At 33.5% G+C, this 27,121-nt stretch overlaps 1 protein-coding gene across 1 annotated transcript in view; it reads right to left on the bottom strand.

Annotated features, from left to right (window-relative positions):
- The window catches only part of MAP3K5 (mitogen-activated protein kinase kinase kinase 5), a 257,445-nt gene that overhangs the window by 61,985 nt on the left and 168,339 nt on the right, over positions 1-27,121 (bottom strand). Inside the window, exons 12-15 of the mRNA XM_031968589.1 lie at positions 23,131-23,180; positions 19,627-19,722; positions 16,700-16,781; positions 4,213-4,346 (exon numbers count right to left, since the gene is read on the bottom strand). Coding sequence (XP_031824449.1) covers positions 4,213-4,346; positions 16,700-16,781; positions 19,627-19,722; positions 23,131-23,180 — 362 coding nt within the window. The remainder of the gene's footprint in view (positions 1-4,212; positions 4,347-16,699; positions 16,782-19,626; positions 19,723-23,130; positions 23,181-27,121) is intronic.

The raw sequence follows: 27,121 nt of genomic DNA, 5'->3' as shown, positions 1-27,121 counted from the left end.
TATCCCCATTTTACAGACAACAAAACTGAGGCAGAGATTAAGTGACTTGCTGAAGTTCATATAGTTAATAAGCATCTGAGGATCAATTTGAACTCGTCTATTTGAATCCAGATGTAGAGCTTTATCCTCTGTAACCCCCTATCCACCTCTTCTGGCTATGTCTAAACATATATATTTTTTTACATTTCTCTATAATTATCCTTTAAGTCAGTGTTAGGCAGCTGGAAATATTGAATCCTAATATAATTCTCCTTACAAGGATGGAAGAGGGTAAGAACAGGATGAATCATTAATATCTGAAGTAATGACCCTCAACTATCATGCTACATTTAAGACCGAATGCTACTAATGCTGTACAAGAATGCTATTTTATATTTATATTTACATTGAACTTATCTCCATGGAGACAATTAACTGTGGCTATTTCACTGACATTCCTAAGATCCCTCTGAGATAGTTCAATGACAAAAACGTCTATTCTACAAGTAGGAAATGGAACAAATGCATGGATGGAGCAAGTACACAGAACACTTCCAATATATTAATTCTTTTCTTTCTTTCTAGCTTTTTTTTTTTTTTTTTTTTTTTTGAGGCAAAACAGCGCTAAGTGACTTGGCTGAGGTCACACAAAGCTAGCAAATGTCTGAGGATGAATTTGAACTCAGGCCCTTAATTTAATTTAATTTAATGTAGCATTAATTAAATCCCAAGTTTGCTAAATGATAAAAAGACAGAGCTCCTCTTTACTATATTAGAACATCCCTTAAAGCCAGAAGAGAGTGATATCTCTGTTCTCATGGAAATGTCTAAGAAATACTCAAAACTTTATGCAAAGCAGGAATCCTCTTTTAATCACTTTGTATTTATAAGAACCAACAGACAATCATTTCATGTTACCTGACCAGATGGAATATTATTTTATGGTCTTGGGGTCACAGATTTTTTTTTCAATCATTCAAGGCAAAGAAATTGGATCATTATAAATATAAAAAAGATTGAGAAAAAATGATCTTACATTTTATTAAATGTTTCCTCTGTTCCTAAAAAAGGCAATATGGCATAGAAAAAAGAATTATAGATTATGAATGAAGGAATCTGGGTTAGTAATATCCCATTCCTGCAACTCTGTGTGACATTTGTTAAATTGTTTCATCTTTTATTATCTTATTTTCTACCTGAAAATTACAGGTTTAGATTGGATTTCCAAATTTTATTTCAGTTTGAACATTCTATGAGTTTGAAATGTAATACCACTATGTCTTTTGTTTAAAAGACAAAATCAGAAACTGTCTCTGTCCAGAGATATGAGAAAACTAAATATAATTACACTATAATCAACTTTCATTACCTGAGGAAAGCAGTGCTACAGATAAAAGAAAACTTCAGGTAATCCAGAATAGTAATATCCATTTGGTTTTGAAATTCAGTTGATCATTAATCATATATAATTATTTGCTGTATAATTATTATACATTATGATGATAATGATGATTGTTGAGAACTTATTAAATGGCAAGCATGCACTGTGCTAGGAGCTAACTAAATCGACATTTGATAATAAATCTACTTTTTTAGTTGTTATTGAAGGTAATACTCAAAATAGCCTGATCTAGGAACATGTCCCAATGATGTGTGCTCAAGGAGTGCAGTTAATCTGTGTTTACAATGGAGATCAGACTCAAAAGTTCTCAAAAGCCTATAAAGAGAGCTCATATGGAAACTATTTTCCTCAGCTATTTTTGCAAAGACAATTTCAGGGTAGATAATGCTACCCAACTATCCAGTGATTGTTTAATTGTTGCATTATTCATAGCCAAAGCATTACAGTTCTTAGCAATTATAACTCTTATAAATGGCAAACTAAACCTCTTTAAAGCACACAAATATATTTTTGTGTGGAATAGTTTACTAACACGACAACGTTTCTCTATAATCTCCTACTATATGAAAGTATAGTACAGTATAGTACAAAAAACTGTAAAATATAAGAAATTTCCTTCACTAACCCTTCAGGCACTTAGTTTTAATAGTGAAGAGTTACATACAATTCCCAGCATGTTCTACTAGGAATTGTAAATATTTAAAATATTTAATTTATTTATTTAAGATATTAATGGATAAACTATTATTGTGTCAAGATCCTTTGGACAAATGTGTATATATACACATATAATCAGGCAGTAGTATATCCTTGGATAGCAGTGGTGGTTTAGAAAGTAGTTCCAGATTATTGCAAAGTTTGGGTAACAATGATCACTTTAAGTGTTGTCTTTTAATTATTAGCCACTGTCAGTGGAAATAGAGTAATAATGTGTTTCAAGAGTTTTGTGCAAATCTGTCCTTACTCTCCCCAAAACATATTTTATCTGCTTAGCCTAAGAGAACACTTAACAAATGTGACAATCTTACATACATTTTTGGTCTAGACTTGTGATTTTTATGATGAGGAACTTTGAATGAAGAAACTCCCAATATAGAATAGTGACTGTTCTATAAATTATAGCCAGGGAAAGTTGCCTGGGGTACTGTGCTTTGTCCACTCAGCCAATTATGTGTCAGAAGTACTACTTGACCCTTGGTTTTCCTGAATTTGAGGCCAATTTTCTTTTCTTTTTATTTTATTTTATTAAAGCTTTTTATTTACAAAACATATGCATGAGTAATTTTTCAACATTTACCCTTGCAAAGCTTTCTGTTCCAACTATCTTCTCCTTCCCCCCCCATCCCCTCCCCTAGATGGCAGGTAGTTCAATACATGTTAAATGTGTTAAAATATAGGTTAAATCATTAGATTTAACTATGTATACATAGTTATACAGTTATCTTTTTGCTCAAGAAAAATCAGATCAAAAAGGAAAAAAACTGAGAAAGAAAACAAAATTCAAGCAAACAACAACAGAAAGAGTGGAAATGCTATGTTCTGATCCACACTCAGTTCCCATAGTCCTCTCTCTGGGTGTAGATGGCTTTCTTTATCACTGAACAATTGGAATTAGTTTGAATCATCTCATTGTTGAAGAGAGTGAGGCCAGTTTTCTATATATTCAAGTATACTGTCTTTATAAAATCTTACCATTGAGAATTATATCACTCATACATACTAATAATTTTTTTCACTTTACCAAGAATAAACACATTATTTCATATTTAAATATATAAAAATATAAAATAAATACTACCATAAAGAACAAAAAATAGTATAAATAATCACAATAGGGCAACTATACCGTACTGACTCAAACAGAGGCCATTCTTCTAAAATGAGATCTATTTTCAAAGAAAACTATAAATGTGTATTTTGTTGTTATTCAATCATTTCAGTAGTGACTGGGCCTTCATGAGCCCATTTAGAATTTTCTTGGCAAAGCTATTAGAGTGGTTTGCCACTTCTTTCTCTAGTTCATTTGACAGATGAAGAAACTGAGGCAAACAGGATTAAGTGAGTTGCCTGTGGTCACATAGCAAGTACATGTTTGAAGCCAGATTTGAACTCATAAAGATGAGTCTTCTTGACTCCAGGCCCAACCTTCTATCTACTGTGACACCTCACTGCTTCATAAATATAGAGAAAGAAAGCCATATAGATATAATGAAAAATAATTTTATAAAATTAACATAAAATATATATTTAGTGTGAAAGAGTTTTATATTTCTTTCAACTCAAATAACAAAGTTTTATTGATTTTTGTTTGTTACTTTCATAGTTTTTTCTTAATTTCTTCATAAGATGCGTACTTGTGTCATACATACAGATTCACACATGCACACACACATATACATATTCTTTTTTTTTTTTTTTTTTTTAATAGCCTTTTATTTACAGGATATATATATGGGTAACTTTACAGCATTAACAATTGCCAAACCTCTTGTTCCAATTTTTCACCTCTTACCCCCCCCACCCCCTCCCCTAAATGGCAGGATGACCAGTAGATGTTAAATATATTAAAATCACATATACATATTCACTAACTCACATAGAATATGTAAGACAGTTTAAGGGAGAGGTAAAAACTAGTGGATTATATTTGGTGTATTATATACATCTGAAGCAGCTAACAAACAGCAGACTTTTCAGAAAGACAAAGATTAATTAATTAACAAAGGTTAATCAGACTGCCCAATTTTGTTTTGTTTTGTTTTGTTTTTGTTTTTTGGTCAAAAGTCTCAGATTCTTTAGAAAAGAGAATTGATTAATCACAATTACTGTACCTGCTGTCTCGCTCAGGGATTTCTTTAATAGCAATTCTGACTTGATTGCTCAGGTCACGTCCAGCATAAACTATACCATAAGTGCCCTTCCCTAAAATGACTCTGTCACCATTTTCATCATATTCATAGTCATACTAAAAAGAAAAAACAAAAGGTTCAATGTATCATTAAATATTTTAACATCACATTTACAAAAGTTTTCATTTAAAATTTACATTGCAAAATAGCATTAACAAGAGAAACTGAAAGTCAAAGAGAAAATATCATAAGGGCACTTCCAATACAAGATCTATAGAATCTAGTAATCAAATAGTGACTGGCATGCCAATATATACCTCCCCCCCAATATACATACCTACACATATGCATATGTATATACACAAATATGTATATACATATTTTGAGACTGTCACAGCAACTTATGCCCATTGATATTTATACTCCCAAAGAACAGTTATATTTTAATGGAAAAGTGTGAACTAGAGAATTATATTGTGCCTCTTGACAAAAAATTCAATCCATTTGTAAGTCTAAAAGTCTATGTAATTGATTTCTACCCCAAAGGCCCACTTTAACTTTCATTTAACAAACTCTGTTATTATAAATCCTCTTCTTTTCTAAGATCTTTGGGGACTCTCAAAGTAACTGATACTCTGTCAGGAAAATCTGTACTTAAAAACCTCCACAGAAAAGTTTTGCATGAATAGAGAATTTTGAAGAGTAGATTTGGAAAAAAGAAGAGATCAGAAAATGTCCTCAAATGAAAACTTTTTAACAAAGAAAATCAAAACATATTTGACATTCTACTTACCTGGACATATGCATAATTCTACCCAGTGAGCTGGGCAATTGGGAGCACCATATTCAGAACATGCATTTCTAGGACTGTTTTAAGAAGTTAGCTAATCTTAGGAGAAAATGTGATAATTCTTGCTCCTCTAAGTATGGCAACTTGAGATTCTATATTATTTGCCCCTGGATTCCAGTATCTAAAAGGAATTACCTGGAAACAATATGCATTGTCTAAAAATTAAGATGTAGTCTTTTAAGCAAATGCATTCCTATCCCCCTGGCATATTAGTATTAGAAAACACATCTTAGACAGAACTGAAAAACGTGATCCTCTCTCTGGTTCAGGAAAGTAACCAAATGCAAAGGAAATAAGTATACTTTTCCTCAAGGGAGATATAGGGAAGTATAAATAAGCTGACACCAAGAGGACAATAGTCTTAAGAGGGACCTTCTCTTTTGGCAACTTAAATCAAGAGCATGGAATCTTCAGGGAGAGATATAACAATCCTAGCCCAAGAAATTACAAGCCTTCCTGTAAATATCAGTGACTGTGGTATCGTTGGAGATGTTAGAAGATAGCCATAGGACTTCCTCAGACCAAGCAACCAACCAAAATATAAACATATTCTATCAATGTGAATACATGCACACATAGTCTCTTTTCATATCAGTGGATGCTGAACACAAAGCCTGATGCACAATCAGTGCTTGAATGTTGATTGACTGTTTCGATCTGGGATCCTAAAATGGTCAGTTTCATTACCCCAAGACTTCATAACATTTAGCAGTGTTTTCTAGACTCCTCACATCTTCTCTAGCAAACTAATCCTATTATTATTTTGTGAAGTATGCTTTGCCCATCATCTGGGGTGTGAGAAGAGACTGCTTCTGAGAAAGCAGAAGAGAGGGTCCTGCCCTATGTTTGGAAGTAAATATGAGGGCTCCATCGGCCTACTTGGATGATTTGGTGAGCTTCTTTCTGGAAGTACATGATGAAAATATACACCCACATATATGTACTTTCTTTGACAACTGGGTCCCCTTAAAAGTACATATATACTTTTAAATGTACTCATATACTTTTATTTTTTTAAAAGCCTTTTATTTACAGGTTATATGTATGGATAATTTTACAGCATTAACAATTGCCAAACCTTTTGTTCCAATTTTTCTCCTCCTTCCCCCTACTCCCTCCCCTAGATGGCAGGATGACCAGTACATGTTAAATAACTTATATACTTTTAAATATACATATATACACACATAGCCCCTTTTTCTTAACATTTATTTCCAAATATGATTGTTCTTCTAACCTCAACCAGTAAACATTCTTATATGTATACATATACACACAATATACACATACATGTACATATACAAGTTTGTGCCTTTAATATGTATGTGTGTGAATGTAGAAAAGTTCACTAGATGGAGTAGGAAAGGTGGTAGCTATATTTAGAAATGAGTGTTATACCAAAAAGAAAAAGATATCAAAAGGGGGGGGGCACTTCAGTTTACCACTATAGTTAAGAGTATGCTCTCTTCCCCATCCCTATCCTACCACATGAAAGTGGATAGAGAGTGATTGAAGAATGTACAAGCTCTGGACAAAGGAATGCAATTTAATTTTCCTCAAGAACCAAAAATGACAAAAGCATATTTCTATTAGGTACAGGAACCTACACAATCTGAACATGAGATAAAATATATTAATTACAGACTTAGTAAGATAGGCTAGAGATAAATAGCCCAATCACCATAGGTAAGTGATTTTTCTGTATCTGTTTGCTTCTATCTTTATAAATTATTCCCCAAAATTTTTATCATAAGAGTGAGTAAAAAGAATAAAAAAGTGTTCTTACTAAAAAGGGTGGAAGAAAACTGGAGTATAACAACAAAAACAGACAATAGGCATACTAGTGAACAAACAGAAAATGATAAGTGAGGGTAAAAAAGCAGACAATGAAAGAAGGAATAAAGACAGAACATGGAACAAATTTTATTTGGATAGTCATAGGTTAGCAAAAAATGCGGTACCAAGTCTGTCTATCATTACATAATGCAACTAAATTTAGAAAGAGGGAAATGAATCCATTTGTTTATGTGCTTTCTTAACATATACACCATTAGATTAGAAAGAGGGGCTAAAGTCCCTAAAGGACAGTATCAGAAACATGGTAGGGATTATGTAAATGCTAGCTATTATTATTTTTTATTACTATTAGTGGTGATGATGGTAGTAGTGGTAGTAATAGTGTGGTGTTATTGTTATTATTAATAAGAGCAGTTGTTGGAAGTAACAGCAATTCTTGTTATTGGTGGTGATAGTGATAGTGGTGGCAGTAATAGTAGTATTACTGGAAAGATCAGCATAGGAAAGGAGCAGTGATTTCCTAAAAAGTAAAAGCACAATGTTAATGAAGCTTTGCTAAGATGCCCACAGTGAAAGCAAGATGCAGGCTAGCTGGTTGCTATCCTTTCTTTATTCTTGGAGGACCAAAATGACTTTACTACATTAAAGTTAAAAAATTACTCCATTACAGTGCATCCAAATGTGGCTGATCAGCTCAACACAAGTTTGGAACATTTTACCACAGGTTGGATACAAATAGTCCATATGAAGAGAGGCAAGTGTAGAAGACAATCTTTTGGAATTACAATCATAGAACCTGGCTTTGAATACTGCTTCTGATGCTCATTGCCTATGATCTTGGGAAAAATCAAACCAAATAAAATTTGGGAGTACAGATCTAATCCAAATTCTTCATTTTAAATCGAGGATACAGAAGTCCAAGAAGGTTGGATGACTTGTCTGAAGCTATATGAAACCAGGAAAGGGTCAGAGGAAGGATTTGGATCTTGTTCCTTGGGAGTTAATATTCCTTCCATTGTGCTTGGGAGTTAGAAGTAGTGTATGTTCCTAGCTTATTCCAAGTTGATAAAGACATAAATCAAAATAACCAAATGGATAATATTTTTGAAATACGCTGTTATACCTTTGTTTTGGCCTAGGATTTCACTGGAGTAAGGAAACTTTTAGTATGAATAACAAACAGTCTGACAGGGATGAGCCACTCAAAGAATAACAGATGAACACAGAAGTCTGGCAATGTGCTGGTGGTCAGACACTTAGTATGTGATCACAGGTAGAACTATAAAGTAACTACAATTCATAAAAAAAACTTTAAAGTTGACAAAGTGTTTTAGAAATAATAATAATAATAGTTGACATTTATATAGCCCTTACTGTGTTAAATATACTTTACAATTATTAATCTCATTTGACCTTCACAACAAGATAGGGAAATAAGTACTATTATTATCTTCATTTTTCAGAGGAAGAAACTGAGGCAATCAGAAGTTAAGTGTCACAAAGCTGACAAGTTTGCGGGTCTGGATTTGAACTCAGGCCTTTATGACTACAGGCCCAGTACTGTTTCCATTGCAGCAATCAGCTGCCTTAAAAGCTTGAACCCAGGTCTTGACATGAAGGTTAAGTCTTTAGCCATTAATACAAATTACTAGAAAAGAAATAAAACTTGCAAATGTTCAAGACAAATGTGAAAAACACCTTCCTTTTGGTCTCTCACCCTACGCAGCAAATTCTACTAAGAAATATGCAGGTTGGCAGAAGGCTGTGCACAAACCTGCCCAACAGACCTTCTGTCAGCTTCTTTAGCTGGCTTCCAACCAAATATATGCCTAATGGGAGGAGAAGTGATGCATCAAAAGGAAAAGATATGATCTTCTTTCTACATAGTAAAGAGAAATAACAATCTCTCTTATTGGTCATATTCAGGGGAGAGACGTAGATCATGAGTGGCTGTTTTTCTTCAAGATACATTGGGAAAACAGGAAGAAACTTTTTTCTTTCCATGGAAAAAGAAAAAAAAGAGGAGAGAGAAAGAAAGAGAGAGGAGGGAGAAGAGGGAGAGGGAAACAGACACACAGGCAGAGAGACAGAGACAAAGAGAGAGAGACACACACAGACATGGGGGAGGAGGAATTGTTTCATGAACAGAAATAAAGGAACTGAGAAAAATATCAATTCCTTGAGCAAAAATCATTAAGACAAAACTTCTGCCCGGCAAGTGTAGAGAAGGAGAGAGAAGACCATCTATCTACTTCACAGAGAACATTGAAAATGATCACCAGTAATCACAGAGCTGATGAGGAGCCCATCCTGATCCTATTTAATTAACAGCATCTGGGACACTGCTATGCTTAGCAAATGTTCCATATCAATCAAACACAAATATTAGTTTCAGGTTTGAGCAGCAGTGGGAAATTTATATTGTGGCTTGAATGTATTCTCAGATATTTCACAGAGGAGACATTAAGAATTCTGGAAGAAGAAAGAGTGGGATAACTGAGAGAAAAGAGATAAGGGAAGGATGGTGATAGAAATCTAAAGGATATCAATTGGAGGACACCATGATAACCTGTGGAGGTCTCTGATGATGACACTCCTTGATAGAAGATTAGATAAATCACAATTCCTATGTGACTAGACACATAGCAAGGACTTAATATATGCTTTTTCAACTATTTATTCATTCATTTATGCAGTTTCAAAGTCCAATTATCTTTTATTTCCCAGTGAATAGGAAAATTAAAAAAAAAAAAAAACCCTCACAATATTCCTCAATGCAGAGGTAGAAAAAACTGGGTCCTCTCTGAAGAGAATGTTTCAGAAAGTTTTGATTAGTCTGTTGTGCAGTAGCAGGACCGAATGATGCGCAAAATGTTTAAAAAGCTCAGATGCAATTTTCAGCTTTAGGTATTAAACAGATGTTTTAAAGGGCATTTAGAGAAATGGGACACTAGGGAAGCTTGTTGTTGCTAGGCGAAAAGGGTGTTTGTGAAAAATAAATTATAGTGAAATTACCTGCTCTGAAGAACAACACATTTGTGGGTAGTTCAGTTTTTGCTTTTTATTTTTTAGGACATGTGCATATATAGAGTACTAATCTCTTAGGTTTTAAATTGTTTTCCATATTTGCCATTTTCATTTTATCCACAGGGAGAAAATCAATGACACACAAATTAACAAAAATGAAAATTAATAGAAAACAGAAGTTTCTACTGATAATCATGCTAAGATACACATCATTTGAAATACTGAAACCATACTGATAAAGTCAAATTTTATAAAAGCAAAACATTACCTTGTTTTATCAGGGGTTTAATGAAGTTAATATACTCATATTAATATGCAGACTTTCTAGGGTCATGCTCAAACTTGTTAAATTCCTGATTCTGTTCAACAAGTAGAGAACCTTTTTGAAAGCAGAGAACCTTTTTTGGGGGGGGGGGGGAACGACAGGGGTTGTATTGTATCCTAGCATGGGGTTTTGCATATAGTAGGCAATTGATAATTTTTTTAAAATGGAAATGAAGTTAAAAAAAAAAAAACAAGTCCAATCATTCTGGAAAACCATTTGAAACTATGCTTAAAGGAATATAAAACTGCACATACTCATTGACCCAGAAATACCACTATATCCCAAAGAGATCAGAGAAAAGGGAAAAGAATCTATCTATACAAAAATACTCAAAACAGCTCTTTTTGTGGTGGAAAAGAATCAGATGTTGAGGCAATGATTATTAATTGGGTAATGGCTGGACAATTTTTGGTATATGATTGTGATGGAATACTATTGTACTATAGAAAATAATGAACAGAATGTTCTCAGAAAAACCTAGAAGACTAACACAAACTGATGCAAAGTAAAATGAATGAAACCAGAAAAGCAATAATGTAAGGATGATCAACTGTGAAAGAATTAACTACTCTGTTCAAGATAATTCCAAATCCATGATGAAAAATTATACACCTTCAGATAGAGAAAACCAATGAATTGTGAATGTAAATTAAGCATATTTTCTTTATTATCCTTGCTTTTTGGGGGGAGGGTGGGGGAAGAGGGTTTGTGTTTTCTTATGCAACATTGATAATATGGATTTTTTAAATTAGAAAAAAACTGCTGAACTGGAGTAATAAAGACCTTAGTTCAAGTTCATCTTAGATACTGTGTGACCCTGGATGAGTCAGCTGATCTTTTCAGTGCTTTGCAATCCTTAAAGTGACATATAAATGCTAGATAAATGGGAACATTTCTTTTAGATAAGAGAACAGTGAGGTATATTAGAAGTACTCTGGTACACATTGTACCAATTCTTACGTATAAAACTATTTTACTGCTTAAAAGAAACCTAAATATTAAAAGCAAGAAGAAATATAAACTTTAATCTGTTATTTCCAGCATAAATTTTACAAGTTGCAAAGACTAGAGAGATAAGTTTCAAAATGTATATTTTATAGAACTACTTTAGTTAATCTTTACTCACTGTTGACCATATCCTAGATGATTCAAATGGAAACCAAAGACATACTTCCCAACCAAATGGCCTGTTCTATACTTCTGTGTGATGACCGTGTATTTTAAAATCAGTTGGAGTCAGGAATTCAGGTTAAGGGAAAATCTCCGATCTTTATTCTTTGTAGAGGTGAAGGGGGATGGCGATAGGAATGTGAGCGGCTGCCACCCGAACCCGGCCAGCAGTCTCTGGCCAGCAGACTCTGCTGCCTCTCTCTCTCCACCCACCAAAATCGTCTCTAAGTCATTTCCTATACAATACATCAGGACTTGCACAAAGAGTGGGCGGGGGCCATTCTTTCTCTAAGCATGTATATTAATTACTATTTAGCCTCACGTGCTTGGGACCTCAGTGCATCAACTTGAGCTTTTTCACTTTTCCTTATTTTTTGTCAAGGCACCTAAAAGGTGGCTATCATCAATGCAAAAAACATATACCATCTTCAACATTCCTGTCTTCTAAAGGTGCTGATACTTCTCTAGGTGCTAAGATAATAGACGCTAAATATGAGTGTTATACTGTCATAGCCAATAAGATCACTACAATAAAAGCCCTAATATTCAATATTAATATACTCTATTAAATTTTCTTTCAAACTACTTACATTCAAATGAATTTCAATACATCAAATGTTAGAAGAGCTTGTTATATTTCCTTTAAGTATGTATAAGATTTCTTCATTCTCACTTACTTTTCATGTTACGTCTTCAATTGGTATTTTCTCTAATCTAGTTATGCTTTTTGCAATTTGCATTATTTTATGAAAATTCTTACACCTCTTATAATTTCTCATATTTGTCTATCTTAATTAGTACTTCACATCCAGACATAATATAATTTGTTTAGGTATTCCCCTACTGCTGAAAACTTTGGATGCTAAAAGAATTGTTTTTTTTAATCATTACAAATAATGCTGTTTATAAAAAGTTCTGAAAAAAAATCTTTTTTCTTTTTTATGATCTTCTCAAGATATATATATATATATATATATATATATATATATATATATATATATATATTCCTCAATTACTGGGTCAAAAGGTACTTGTAACTTTTACTACATACTGCTAGATACTTCCAGATACAATTTAAGATCTTTAAGAAGACAGGGACAGGCTTTTGTTGTCTATCCCCTATGCCTAGCACAATGCTTATATATAGTTTTTAATAAATGTTTGTTCAATTGAATTTTTTTAAAAAAAGATTCCATTAGTTTATACTTCTACCAACAAAGAATGTGTATTTGCTTCTCCATAACTTCTAACATTGCCTTAATGACATTTAAATATTTTGGATAATTTAATAAGGAGTGAGGTGGTATAAGTCATCTAAATTGAGCATTTTTCAAAAGTCATTAACAATGTTTGTTTTTTCCTTTAAAAACTATTTCTTCATCTGACAGATTCATTTATCCATTGGGACTGAATATTAGCTTCATAAATTTTAACAGTTTCTTGTGTATTTTATACATCAAATTTTTGATTGCCCTATAATGATCTTCTCAGGATTGTACACACTTGCACTGCTTCATGGGCATGACAAGGCAAGTGTCCCATGAAATGATGTTTCTTAATATCTTGGGACATACAATAAAACCTTCTCTATCAATTCCCTTCATCATCCTTCTGAGAAAAACCTGGGAGCCAGCCTTCCACTTACTTATAAGTCCTTTATGTCTTCTGGTTTTATTTATAGAAACACTGACCATATGGATATAGTTTAGTTCCTTCTGTGAACCCAAATGTTGGGTCAACATATTCAGTCTTTTGGGTCCTACAATTCTTTTACTTTAAAGGGCACCTCAAAATTCTCTTTCAATTCTAAATCTATGCTCCCTAACCATCATTTCCAATCGCTGGTGTCTACACCCTGGCCATCCTCCCCATCTAGCTCTCTCCCAAATCTGGGATTTTGCTTTTGAAATCACCAAGCACTTTAAGAAATGAATTTTTCCCCAGGCAATAATACCACCTCTCAGCCACCATTACAGAAATGATTCTGACTACCCTGATTAAAAACTGATTATCTATTGTGATGATGCTTCCATCTTCTATCCTCTCAGGCTTCAAGGAATCAAATACCTTTGGGAATTGGGGGAGAATCAGCTTAAGGAGAAAAAAAAAGATCCAACAGTTCATGTCATGTATAAATACTGCAGGCTCTCAAGACATTTCATATATGTACTGCTTACAAGGCACAAATTAATACATAGATGGTTAGCAGAGGGTTGTGGCGTTTTTGCTAGTGTTGTTGGGTTTTGTTTGTTTGTTTGTTTGTTTTTGCATTATCTCATCATCTTTCTGTAGTTTCAGGGAAAGGACATTTGAAAAATCCAGGATTACCTGAGAAAAGTAAATCTATTCTATTATTAGACACAAAATAAAATTCACTGGAGGAAACAAAGTCTGATGATGGATATTACTACTATTTGGAAAACAGAATTCTATAATTGAAAGAGTACTAGGGCTTGAAGCTGGAAAACCTGGATTCAAATCCTGGCTCTATTACTACTTCTTGAACCCAGGTAAAAGATTTTGGTCTCAATTTATTCCTCTGTAAAATGGAGATGATGCTTGTACTATTGTAGAAAATACTTTGCCGACCTTAAAGCATTAATAAATATTATTATATTCTTACTTGCCAAGGTTTACAGAATCAATCTTTTTAGCTACATAATATTCATAATAAGAAATGTTATCATTGAAAGAGATTTCATAAGAGTTGATTCATCATGATGGTACTATATAGGAATTTCAACTTGTCTCACAAAAGATGCATTGTATCAATATTGCCAGTATCTAGAATTCTGTTCAAATTCAAACATTAATATTCTGGTCTGATATCCTGAAACTAGAAATGCTGTTTTTTTCTTGACGGTGAAGCAGGTTTCTATAAATTCTTTGGGTCACAGGTTTCTCCTTTGCGGTATAACTTCTCTAAAATACTCTATCACATATTATTGAAATGGTGAGGGGTGAGAAGTTCAAATGATTAACTGAAATAGAGCAGTCTGTAAACCTTAAAGCATTATATAAATGTCTTCTATTTTTATTATTAATCTCCAGTTACCAGGCCTACAAACTGCTGATGACATCATTCCTTGAGCTTTCTTGCTGAGTTCAAACAATGTTTACAGAACAATTCAGGGATGTGGTGGTAAATGTTTAACAACCAGGTTCTTCAGAAAACAAAAAGTACACATATTTTAAGTTTACTTTAAACTTTTAAGTTTACTTTTTAAGTCCACTTTCTTAAGTCTAGACAATCAACAAAGCAATAAATCAAAGCCTGATGCGTAGTCAAGATCTCTGAGGTATAAATGGTCACGATGAAAAATGAAACAATTTGCCCATGACGAGCAAGGGATGGTTCCCATTATCCCTCTGGGTATAGTCCTCTTCTATATCATCAACACACCAGTAAAACAAAGACAGAAGAGATCTTATAAGTTAACAAGAGGGTGCAGTGCCTTAGGTCCACTATACTCATTATGGAAGAAAAATAATGCCACTGGGCAGCTTAAGGCCATGATAACAGTGAAAGAGCTTTTTTTTTTCATGGAGGACAAGAGAATCAAATGAAAAAAGGCTGCTCAGCCTCTGAGTCAATAATTAATTGTGCAGGAAAGAAACCTAGTTACTTTACCTAGGAGATCACACTACTGCATGCCCTTCATTCCATCTTTGTGAGCAAGAAGTAAATGACTGTCATCTGTAACTCGTATTAGCTATACTGTAGAGCAGACCATTCTTTATCTAGAAAAGACTTTGTTTCAGAAGCTCTTTCCAAAGCTAAATGGCTCAACTCTTATAACTTCTCTATTCTTTCTTCACCTTCTTCCCCCAACTCTCCCCCCAAATCTGCCTCCAAAGATGCAAATTCTAAGATCCATCCTAGGGCCAATGACCATTTTCCCCAATTTTATTTTTGTATCAACAGCTCAGAAAAAAAATACATAGTTTCAGTGATGGAAGGGATTTTTATTGCATAATCAAGCCCTTTCATTTAATAAATGAGGCAATTAAAATAATTAAAGGACTTACTTAAAGATACAGAACTGGCCAGTGGCAACTCCAGGAATGAAATATAGGTGACGACTCCCAGTACAATGGGGGGAGGGGGGGGAGGGAAATGAATAAAATTTCCACTAAACCACATAATCTTTTGTGGTAACTGTAATTATAATGATGAGCTTAGGTCACGTTTTACTGTCAAATTTGCTGCCTCTTAAAAGTCTGTATTTTCAGAAAGTCTAGAAACTATAATTGCTGAAAAATTGGAAGTTTTGCATTCAGGACTTAAACTTCAGTTATCTGAAAAGTCTGCTCATTCAAAATATTTTAAGCTCTCCACAAAATGCCAAATTACTGAGCTGTTACTCTGCCACACTTTGTACAATTCCTCACATAAGACTTTTCAAAAGAGATGAACTCACAATGGGTCATAGCTCCAAATGTCAGAAACATAGGGGACTTCTGAAGATTAATCAATAGTATTAATTAATAGTATATGTTTCTACTTAATGTCAGTCACATAGCTCTATATATCATTTTGAATTCCATCACTGTGGCATATACATTGAGATAAAGCTTAGAAGAGTGAAACATTTCTTTCTTTCTCTCTCTTTCTGACTCTTTCCCTCTCTCTCTCTTTCGCCCTGTGTGTATGCACGTGCATCTGCACATATGTGTCACTGACAATTGATATTGCTGCTACTGCTGCTGAAAAGATGTTGGTAATAAGTATTCTTCAGTGAACCATCCTCCATTTTCATATTAGATGAGAATCAACCAACAGTTATTCATTAACCCTCTACTATGTGCTAAGTGCTTTGTTAGACTCTGAGGACATAAACATAATCAATGAAAAAAATTATTATTTGCAAGAACCTTACATTCAACTATAATTCAGGAATCCAATGGAAAATTAAATTAATAATAATAAACTAATTAATTTTAATTTGCAAAAGATTCATCTAGTTGGCCACCATGTTTGTCCTGTCTTTTGAATTTTTAGAAGAAGAAAAAAAAAAATTTAAACTTGCAAGGGAGATAAATTTGCCAGAATCTTTCAGATTTTTTTTTTGAGGCAATCAGGATTAAGTGACTTACCCAGGGTCAACCATTAAATATCAGAGGCCAAATTTGAACTTAGATCCTCCTGACTCCCGGGCCTTATCTACTATGCCACTTAGGTGTTCCAGATTTTTTTTAAAAAGATTTGTTTTTATTCCCCTCTAAACAGTTTAGTTGAGATTTAAATGACTAATTTTACAAACATCAATTTTTGAGAAACTAAAACATGTAAACATTACCTCCAAAGAATCACTATCACATTCCCCTTCTTCTGTACTTTTTCCTTTTTCTTCAGTAATAGTATTCACCATTTCAAAAAACCTGAAATGAAAATGGGAATATAGATAAAAAAAGGAAATCAGACTAGAAAGCAATAAAGTTCAATATGACATCAATACATGATAAGTAGCTAATATTGTGTCTAACAGAAGCAAGATGTGATTTTCAAAAAGTTAACAGTTTCTTCTGTGTTGTAGCATTTTTTCTGAAATTTTTCACATCACCACCTTATTCCAAAGTACTTTATAGTACACAAAAGTGCTACACACAGACTTATTCCAAAGCATTTTAGAGTACACAAAAAATGGGATAAAACGCATATAATTATCTTCTGGGATAGATGATCTGTGCTGCCATTTCTTCACATTTCAGAAAAGGCATATACTGAGAAATGTGAAAATGAATATAGGAGAATTGGCATGTAAGTAGATTTAAATGAAAAAAGTCACTTCTCATTCTACGACAAGCATGCTTTGCTTTAGTGATTTCTCGGGCAAAGACTATTGAGGATAGCATGGTCCATCACATTGGAAGAAATACAATTCAGAAAAATGATGACTCATTAAAATAAAATTAGTAATCTGCTTTGATTGAGTAGTAGAAGGTTTTTGTAGCTAGCAAGAATTATTGAATCATGTGAGTATTAAAAAGAGAGAAAGATGATGATCAATCTTAAAGGGTCATCTAATTCAGCATGGGGTGGAAACACATTGGACTAAAACATCTAGCACTTGACTTGCTTTCATACAATCATCCATGTTTTGCACAGTATGAAGCATTTCTTCATATATAAGAAGTGACTATAATAGGCACTGTGCTAAGTACCTACACAAAAAAAGCCAAAGATAGGGACATTCTTCAAAAAAATCACATTATAATAGCAGAGGCAAGAAGTAAACAAAGAGGAAGGTACAAGATACACATAGGACAGAGGTAAAGTAATCTCAGAATGAAAGGTACTAGCACCAAGAGAGGAAGATGAAAGGCTTCCAAAGATGGCATTCAAGATATGTCTTAAAGGAAGCCAAAGAAACTAAAAATATCTTGTATCAAAAAAAAAAATCTTGTATGGATACAGGGCCACCTACAATCACTCTGATCTATATCTTGTCACTGGACCCAAATGGCTCCAGAGGAGAAAGTGAATTAGGAAGATGAGTCTTCCTGACTTCAGGACTGCTACTCTATCCACTATGAGACCTACCTACCTTCTTTCAGACTGTAGTGAAGCAGAAAATAGGGAGGAACGATATCTGAATATGTCAGATAGGGAGGAAGGGGGCAGAGGAAGTTTTCTGTATATATTCTTAATCTATTCTATAAAAAACAATAACAAAATCAAGATGATCAATTTCCCAACAAATGAATCAACTTGACTTTTATTTAAAGGTATCTTGAGATGGATTTTCCTCCCGTCTATATCTGTTAGGAATAAAGGTCTGCAATCTAGTCTCTATCAAAGCATTCTTTTTTTTCCCCTGAGATAGTTGGGGTTAAGCCTCTTGCTTCAGGGTCACACAGCTAGGAAGAGTAAAGTGTCTGAGACCAGATTTGAGCTCAGGTCCTCCTGACTTCAGGGCTGGTGCTCTATCCACTGCGCCACCTAGCTGCCCCTATCAGAGCATTTTTTGATGTCAGCAAAGAGTTGGTTGTAGTTGTATGACATGCAAGAGAAAAATGCAAAAGAAATAGCATTTAATAAAGAGTAAGAATAGTATAAAAGTACTAAAATTTCACTGAGGTTGGCTTTAAAATTAATTACAAAATGATTGATTATATCATGTAAAATTTTATGTGTTCATAAATATGTCAATCAAAGCAAATAATTTCCACAGGAATTATAGCAATTAATACATGGATTTTTTTTTTTTTACTGGCCATACCTCTATTTTAAAATTGTTCTGTCTAATCAAAGGTCTCTGCCTTAATAGAGATATTAGCAATACATTTCCCTTTACTTATTTCTTTACTTATTTACTTATTTACATTTCCCTTACTTATCTTAAACAATCAGCCTTTAGATTTGAAATGTAAACAGAAATATAAATAAACAAATTTGCTAATTCCCTACAAATAGCTTTTTATATTTATTAAATACAAAGTAGGAAATACATGAATTTTCAACAAATAAAATTTTCTAAAAATTAAAAACAAATAAATTTGCTAAATTTTAAAAATAAATTTGTAGCTACACATTGCACAAGATTAAAGATAATGCTACACTTAAAATATATAAATACATATATGCAAATGTGATTACAACTATACACTGTGCAGTCAGATCTTGATAACCTACATGTGAGTTATTCATCCCAAATTTTTAAATCAGCTGGCCTCTGCTATTCAGCTTCTATTCCTAACATATGCTCAGTCTCTATATGTCAGGGAATAGATACTATTTTAATTCTCTATCTAAGTAAAACAAATTTTAGAAGAGTAAATCAGCTGGGAAAAATTATGTACTGATTTTTGACTAATTAAAAAGAAATGATTTTTTAAAAATTATCTGCATCAGTGCTCTGTCTTATTAATGAGAGAATATGAGTGTTGATATTTAAAAAGGAATTTAGGAAAGACAACTTTGATAATAAAAAATTACAGTGATCACATTTAAAATGAGATAAATCCTGTAAAATAACCAATGAAGTTCAAATTAATATTATCTTTATGGGAAGAATTATGCCTACACATAATGTTTGATGTACTAAAGAATGCAAAAATTAAATGACTGAGGAAAAAAAGAACATAATTAAATAGTATTAACTTATACAAACAAATTGCACAACTGGAAACTTTCAATAGAGACTGCAGTTCATTCATTAAAAGAAAATAATGATCAGGTAATAATTTCATTTTGTTCCCCTTCAAGATGATGACTAGTACGTACTTTTTGCAGTGAAGTTCTGTACAGAAATAGATTTGAAAATCATCCGAGTTGTGAAGCACGTATAAAAAGCAGCATCGTTCCTCAAACTTTGAAATACTGAAACAATACAATAGTTGTTAGTTAAGGAAATAGCACCTAGCAGATACCTAAGGACTCAGACAGAGATAAACACAATTTACACTAAAGCCCAGAATAGTTTCAATAAAGAGCAAAGCTCACAAATACTGTGGATGTTTTTTAAGAAGACATTTCCTGTGTAGCAATAATAAAAATGTTCAACACACTGAGTCCAATCCTACATCCTCATGTTTGGGCAGTGAATTTGCATTCTCACAGTTTGGCAGAAGGAGAGAAGTATTGTTCAGTAGTATGTAGCCATGTGCTAATACTTGGTGACTGCCTGGTGGTGCTGTCCCCGAGGGATTGTTGATAGAAGGAAGTGGTCAAGTGGTTTTTGGCAGGTGGTAAAATGATTTAAAAGAAGCAAAGTCTACTAGGACATGGTTTAGAATACACAAGTGAAATAAATAAGATGAGCTATGGACGATAGGAGAAGCAAAACTGATCAGGCTGAGCTCTCCTATAGGAGTTCAGATGCTTACTAGCTGTGTCACCCTGGGCAAGTCACTTAACCTGGTTTACCTCAGTTTTCTCATCTGTCAAATGAGCTGGAGAAGGAAATGACAAACCATTCCATTACCTTTGCCAAGAAAACCACAAATGGGATCATGAAAAGCTAGACATAACTGAAATGACCAAACAATAACAAAATAAACTTGGAAATGGATTCCATAGAAAATAAATACAATGAAGGAGGATTGGATTCTTTAATATCCTTCACAGTATTTATTGCCTAAGATATGTGCCTTAAATTCAATTAGGAGTACAACATTTACAGATTGAGAAGCAAATGTCATAATGGAGAGAATAATGGACTTTAAATCTGAAGAATACAAGTTCAAATCTCACCTGAGGCATATAGTAGTTGTATGATCTGGGGGCTAGTTCTTTAGCCTGCCTGTAACTCATTTTCTTCAATTATAAAATGAAAGTTTTGAATTTATAGGCTTCTAAAGTTCCTTCCAGACCTACCATATTCTAGGACTAAATCTGAAGACTGAAAAACGAAATCTGAGCAGACGGACTCTTCTAGTATCCCAATGCAATAACTATATTTTCAGCTATAGTTATTAAATGCCTAATATGCACAAGTCACTGTGAAAATATTTTAAAAGATTTACAAATTCCACAGGTCCTTAGCTTGGGATATTACAGGAGGAAACTTATTGGAGGGAAAAAGCATACAACCCATATCCAAACCAGAGTAACATAAGACAGGGATCATAAGCTGGCAAAGGAGAAATCAAGATAAAAGGTTCCAGGAAACTGAGGAAGGAGAGCTTTTTTTCCCTGGAAAGATCAAAAAAGTCTCATCTTCCTGAGTTCAGAGCCAGCCTCGGACTGGCTGTCTGAGGCTTACTAACTTACTTACTAACAGTGTAAAACCCTGCTTGTTTCAGTCTCCTCATTTGTAAAATTAGTTGGGAAAGGAAATGGCAGAACTCAGCTTGAACTCAGCTACTTTGCCAAGAAATCCCCAAATGAGGTTCTGAAGTGTCATATGTGACTGAAATCACTGAACAATAACAATTAACCATTAATGACCCAATAGTTGAAGAAGATTACTAAATTTGGCCTGGCTCTCCAATTTCATTGTTATGGGACACTCTGCATGGAAACTTTGTCCATCAATATTTACCAGCAACATATACATAGTTAACAGCTGACTAGGATGCAGAGAAGATGAATGACTGACTTATGATCACAAAGCTCAAAGTATCAAAGGTAAGGCTTTACGCCAGGTCTTTTGGACTCTAATGTCACGCTTTCTATCCGTGAGATTCTACCTTCACTCAGAGGTTAACTAGTAGAAATTACTCAATGTTAAATAGATTGTGCCTTTATTCTGACAACATTTGTTATTGGCTAAAGGACAGATGTACCTTGGACCTAAATCCTCTTGAGGTGGGGGAGAGGAGAGATAAATATTTAAGTATAAGAGTACTAAAAGAACTTACTTCATAAAATTAGAACTGGAAGAGATATAAAAGTACAATTGAGTCTATCACCTATATTTCACAGATGACCAAATCAAATTATAGAGACTGTCACCTGCTTGAGATCAAAGAAATAATAACAAAGCAAGATTTGAATCTTTTTCAAGATTTGCCTTGACAAAATTAGTTGTCATTCCGCTAAACCACCTTGCCTCCCTCTAAATATAAGGTGACTTTATCTACAAGCCTGTCTCATGGCATAGATCCAAAGAGTAATCTTAATATTAATAATACATAACACTTACATAACCCAGGATAGGAAATGTCCAGTCCATGGGTCTTCTAAGATCTGTGAAATCACAGGCAATGATGAGCTAAAAGCTAGATACAGCCTCCCACTGCTTGAGTTCTATAAGTTGATAATTTTTTATGGCCTATGTATGATGTTATAAATATCCAAATGATCCCTGGCAGAAAAAAAAAAAAAAGGTTTCCTATACTTGATATAACCCTTTAAGTTTTGCTAGGGGATTTACAAATATTGTCACATTTGAGTCTCAAAACAATCCTGGGAAGTAGGTGCTCTTATTGTATCTATTTTATAGATAAGTAAACTGAGTCAAGTCAAAGTCTTGCTTAGCATCACATACTCAGTATCTGAGGCAGGTCTTACTGACTCAGATAGAAGTCCGATATTCTATCCACTGTGCCATTTAGTTACCTCGTAAAGTCTTAAAGATGTGCCTAAGGAAATGAGAGGTTATATGATTGGTGTAAGGTCACAGGACTAATATGTGTTAGAAACAGAACTTGAATTCAGGTCTTCCTGGCTTTAAGACTGGCTCTCTATCCCACTACATTTATGTTTTGAGATATTAAATATTGGTTGACTGATTAAAATTAGTTCATTCTTTAATATTTTTGTTTTCTGTACCGTTTTCACCTACATTCCCCATTGCCTTATTTTTTGATAATGACTGATTTTATATCTATTTAAGAGTAAAATTATTATTGCAAATATATCCTTTAAATTAATATACATAATTAAATTAACATACATAATTATATATGTACTTATATATACTGCTTATTAAGATTTATACTTGTTATGTGCCAGGATTTGTATTGTGCTTTGCAAGTATTATCTCATTTGATCCTCACAACAACTCTTGAAGGGCAGTGCTATTATTATTCCCATTTTGCAGATGAAGCAACTGAGGCAAACAGAGATGGAAAGTTACCCAGAGTTACACAGCTAGAAATACTCTACTTTCTCCATTAGCCACCTCAATTATCTTCAAAATTAAGATAAAAAGACTGAACAGGGTTGGTCAGCTTCCATTACCAGAAAATTGAATGAAGTTCTTTGCATTCATTGTCATGATTGATCTCCAAAAAGACATGCCAGAAATACATCTCTTAACAAAATATATTGAACAAAACTTACCTTACTCCCCTGACGGAAGTTGCACTAAAATTCCACTCGTGAATACCTTTCTAAAATACACAGAAAAAAAAGTTAAAAAAAGAGAAAAACTAATCTAAAACATAAGGATTTTATGAAACAAAGCATGCTTGTTATCTTTTGTAGGATATTCAGTTATGCTAAATATAAAAGTAAAATCTTTTGAGACTGGGACAAAGTGGAGGAGAGGTGATGACAGGGCTGAGTGAGACCATGTCCTATTTCTACTCAAATGCTACAGAGTACCATCCAAGTTGCTACTGCTAGTACTATTTGGGGTCCTCATGTGCACAAATAATTCTCCAGGAATAAATTTAGTGCCTCTGGATGGCTTCTGAATGGACTCTCTCAGTTCACTGAGGTTAGTTGTTGTGCTAAACAACTACTTGGTGGCTTAAGAACTAGAGCAGTTTTCAAAAGCAACCAGGACAAGGTACTATAAAATTCTAACTCTCAATTTTCAAAATGTAACATAAAACTTTTTTGGAAAAAATTTTTGAAGGGAAAAAAAACCATCTACTATTCTAGAAAATTAAAAGAAACCCAAACATTAAAGGCATGGACATTTTCCTTTTGAGAATCATAGCTCTCATTTGAATGTGGTCTTTAATGAGTTTTGAAGTACTGAGTCATTATCTTTTGAGGATGCACTTTCTCAGGGTCCACAAAAATGATATTTTTAATCCTTTAAAATAGAATCTCTTAAAAATAAAAACAAAAAAGCAAAGTAAAAACCAGAAGAGTACAACCATAGCTCTAATTAAATCAATATCAAAAGATTAAAAGGATATAAAATTAAATTTTCTAATGCAATTTTAAATCTTAGGAAATAAATATAATGCAATCAATGTGTGCACTTGATATTTTAAAGACAAGCAAAATAAACTTGTGGATTACATGTATATATTAAATATACAAAGATATTTATAGAGGTACATAAATAGATCTTTCTATAAATATGTAATTTTTTAAAAAAGGATACAAAATCCATTCATGCCTCAAAGAAATTTACTATATTTGCTCACATTTGTTATACTATAAAACCTTTACATTATTTCTTTTTAAAAGATACAAAATCCATACATATCTCAGTTAAATTTACAAGATTGTCTCCTTGTTATAAATAGCTTTTAAATTATTTTTTGAGATACAAAAAACACACACACACACATGTTTCAGTGAAATTTACTGTTCCCATATGTTATAATAAAATATAGCTACAGTGACAACAGCACTGAAAGTAGGACTGCAATAGAAAGAGGGTTCAAATTGAATTCAAGAAATCAGCATTCTAAGCTCAGCTTAGGGTGAATGTAAGGGTAAGTCACCTAATTTTTTCTGAGCTTCAGTCACCTCATCTATAAAATGGGGATAATAATATATGCTTTGTTCATGATCTGTAAAATAGGATTAAAAATACTTGCCTTGCACACAAGATTGTCACGGGAAATCAATGTACAGAGTTTAAAGTGTTATTTCTGTAAATTGGTATTTTTAATTTATTCTTACATCCATGAAATGGTTGGTGCTTATACCCTGGGTAGCAAAGACAATGTAACAGCAAATTCAGCCCTAATATAACCCTGACTCAGGAATTTTAAAACAAACAGGGAGATAAGCTTATCCTAGATAACAAAATTCAGAGCCCCAGATGATTGCTTTCCTGACCAAGTAATGGATAGGGAAGACCAGGAGGGTCTACACTGGTTCAGAACTATTTTCTTTACTCAACTATCAAACAGCCAAATTTCTGAGGTTTCTGTACTTCATTTCATTCAGTTCAATTTACAGCTATTTATTAATCCCTCAATAGGTACAGAGTACTGTGTTAAATGTTGGGGAATCTAAAAATGTATAATAGTCTTTGTTCTTAATGGTCCTGTAAGGAAAAAGAAAGATGACTAAATTGAAGAGAATGGGAAATCCCTAAGATGGATAAGCCATGTGAGATTCAAAAGCCACAGAATCATAAAAGTCACAGACATAAAAGGGACTCTCTGTCACTCTCTCTTTTCACACATGCCCCATACATACATGTATACCGTGTACACACATAAAATCAGCTAGTTCAACCCTAATTTTTCTAATGAGAAAACTGATGCAGAAAGAGGTTAAGGGCCCCAAAGTCAGTAAACAGCAGTGGGACAAGACCCCAGACCTAAGTCAAAGCTTCTTCCATTTGTCCATGTGGCAAAATCTAAAATTTGGTGAGTAATATTTTCCAGTGATTTTTGCTATTTCTTTGATGTTATAATTAAAGTTTTTAAATTTTTTTCTTTCATTTTATCATATTGTTGAAAATAGAAATATATCCTTGCAATTCCTGACCACAGGATTTCAGGGAAAAGCAAAGCAAAATTTAGTTTTACAGTGGCTCCATAGCAACATAATATCTATTGCACTTTTAAAAAGAAATGACTGAATTATTTTCTCCAGTTCTGAGGTTTATGACTTTCCCATTCAGGTTTGCCTTTATATTTAACAGCAGCACTTTGTATAGTAAGACCAGGTGCTCAATAATAAATGTCTAGGTAACTGAATTAAGTGTTTTGTTACCCTTTTTCAACCATTATGCAAAAGTTGATAAATATGATCAGAATCTTGGCTATATAACATCATGTCATAAATAGCAACTTTTAATAATGATAGAAGCTGTTCCTCTGATTTCAGTGATAAAGGGAATTAGTTTTGAGATTATACCCCTACTCCCAATTCAAGTTGGAACATTTTCTTCAATTTATAGTCTTAGAGAGTCATTCACAGCACTAAGATATTAAGTGATTTCCCCAGGTCACCAGGAATGTTATATGTCAGAAATGAGAGTTGAACCCAGTTTTTTTCTGGCTCTGGTACCAGCTCCCCATCTATCATATATATATATATATATATATATATATATATATATACACATATATGTATATATATATATATATATGTATACACACACACACACTGCCTTTCAACTTGCAATATATGATTTTAATAGGATTTATACAACACATGCACAAATACAATGCAACCAAAATTTGCAACTTCCTTTTCAAAAAAATTGAGCATATTTTCAAGTGAGGAAACTGAAAATGAAAGATGACTAGATTTTGTCCATAACACATAAATTGTGAATCTGAGATTAGGACCTGGGCATCTTGGATTCTTAGTGCAGGGCTCTCTGTACCCCCCCCCCCCACTCTGCTTCTCCACAGAATCACAAAAAGGAACTGAGTAAAGGTGTATAGTGAAGAGACTATTTTACTGACCATCAACATTACTTAATGTTTGTTTGTTTTACGGTTTTTATTTGAGAGGCAATTGGGGTTGTCTTGTCCCAGCTAAAAAGCGTTAAGTGTCTGAGGCTGGACTTGAAATCAGGTCTTCCTGCCCCAGGGCTGGTATTCTATCTACTATGCCATCTCGCTGCCCCTATATTGTGTTTTTTGAGGAACCAAAGTAAAAAGACCCAAAAAAGTCCTTCAAGGAGAGAGAGCTTTTATGAAACTTTCCCTTTGATGCACTGAACTCATTACTGGTCATATATCTTCAAGCAAATGAGAAAGAATACAAGTGCATTCATAGCAGCATATAGGTAGCAATGAAGATATTATAGCCAAAAAAAATAAGGTAGGTGCCCATAAGTTAGAAAATGGCTAGAGAAAATATAATATGACGTGTATATAATGAAATCTGATTCTGTAGTAAGAAATTTTAAGAGGAATTCTGAGAAACATAGAAAAATGTTTTATAAATAAAGAGCAAAATAAACAGAACCAAGATAACACACTCAGTGACAGTGATATAAGGTGTTTCTTGTTCACAGACAGAGACACAACTTCACTTAAAGGAGTTATTCATTATAAGCAGCAAGGAAATACTGAAGGAAAAAGTGTTTGGAGATCTGGGTTTCCATTAACTTTGCCACTGACCACTCTATGTGTAACTCTGGATGGATGAGTCAATCATTTTGTACATACAAATG

This window comes from Sarcophilus harrisii, chromosome 4 (genome assembly GCF_902635505.1).
Source record: "Sarcophilus harrisii chromosome 4, mSarHar1.11, whole genome shotgun sequence".
NCBI classification, from domain to species: domain Eukaryota; kingdom Metazoa; phylum Chordata; class Mammalia; order Dasyuromorphia; family Dasyuridae; genus Sarcophilus; species Sarcophilus harrisii.
Note: the sequence above shows the minus strand (reverse complement) of the source record. Positions and strands in the feature narration are given on the sequence as shown.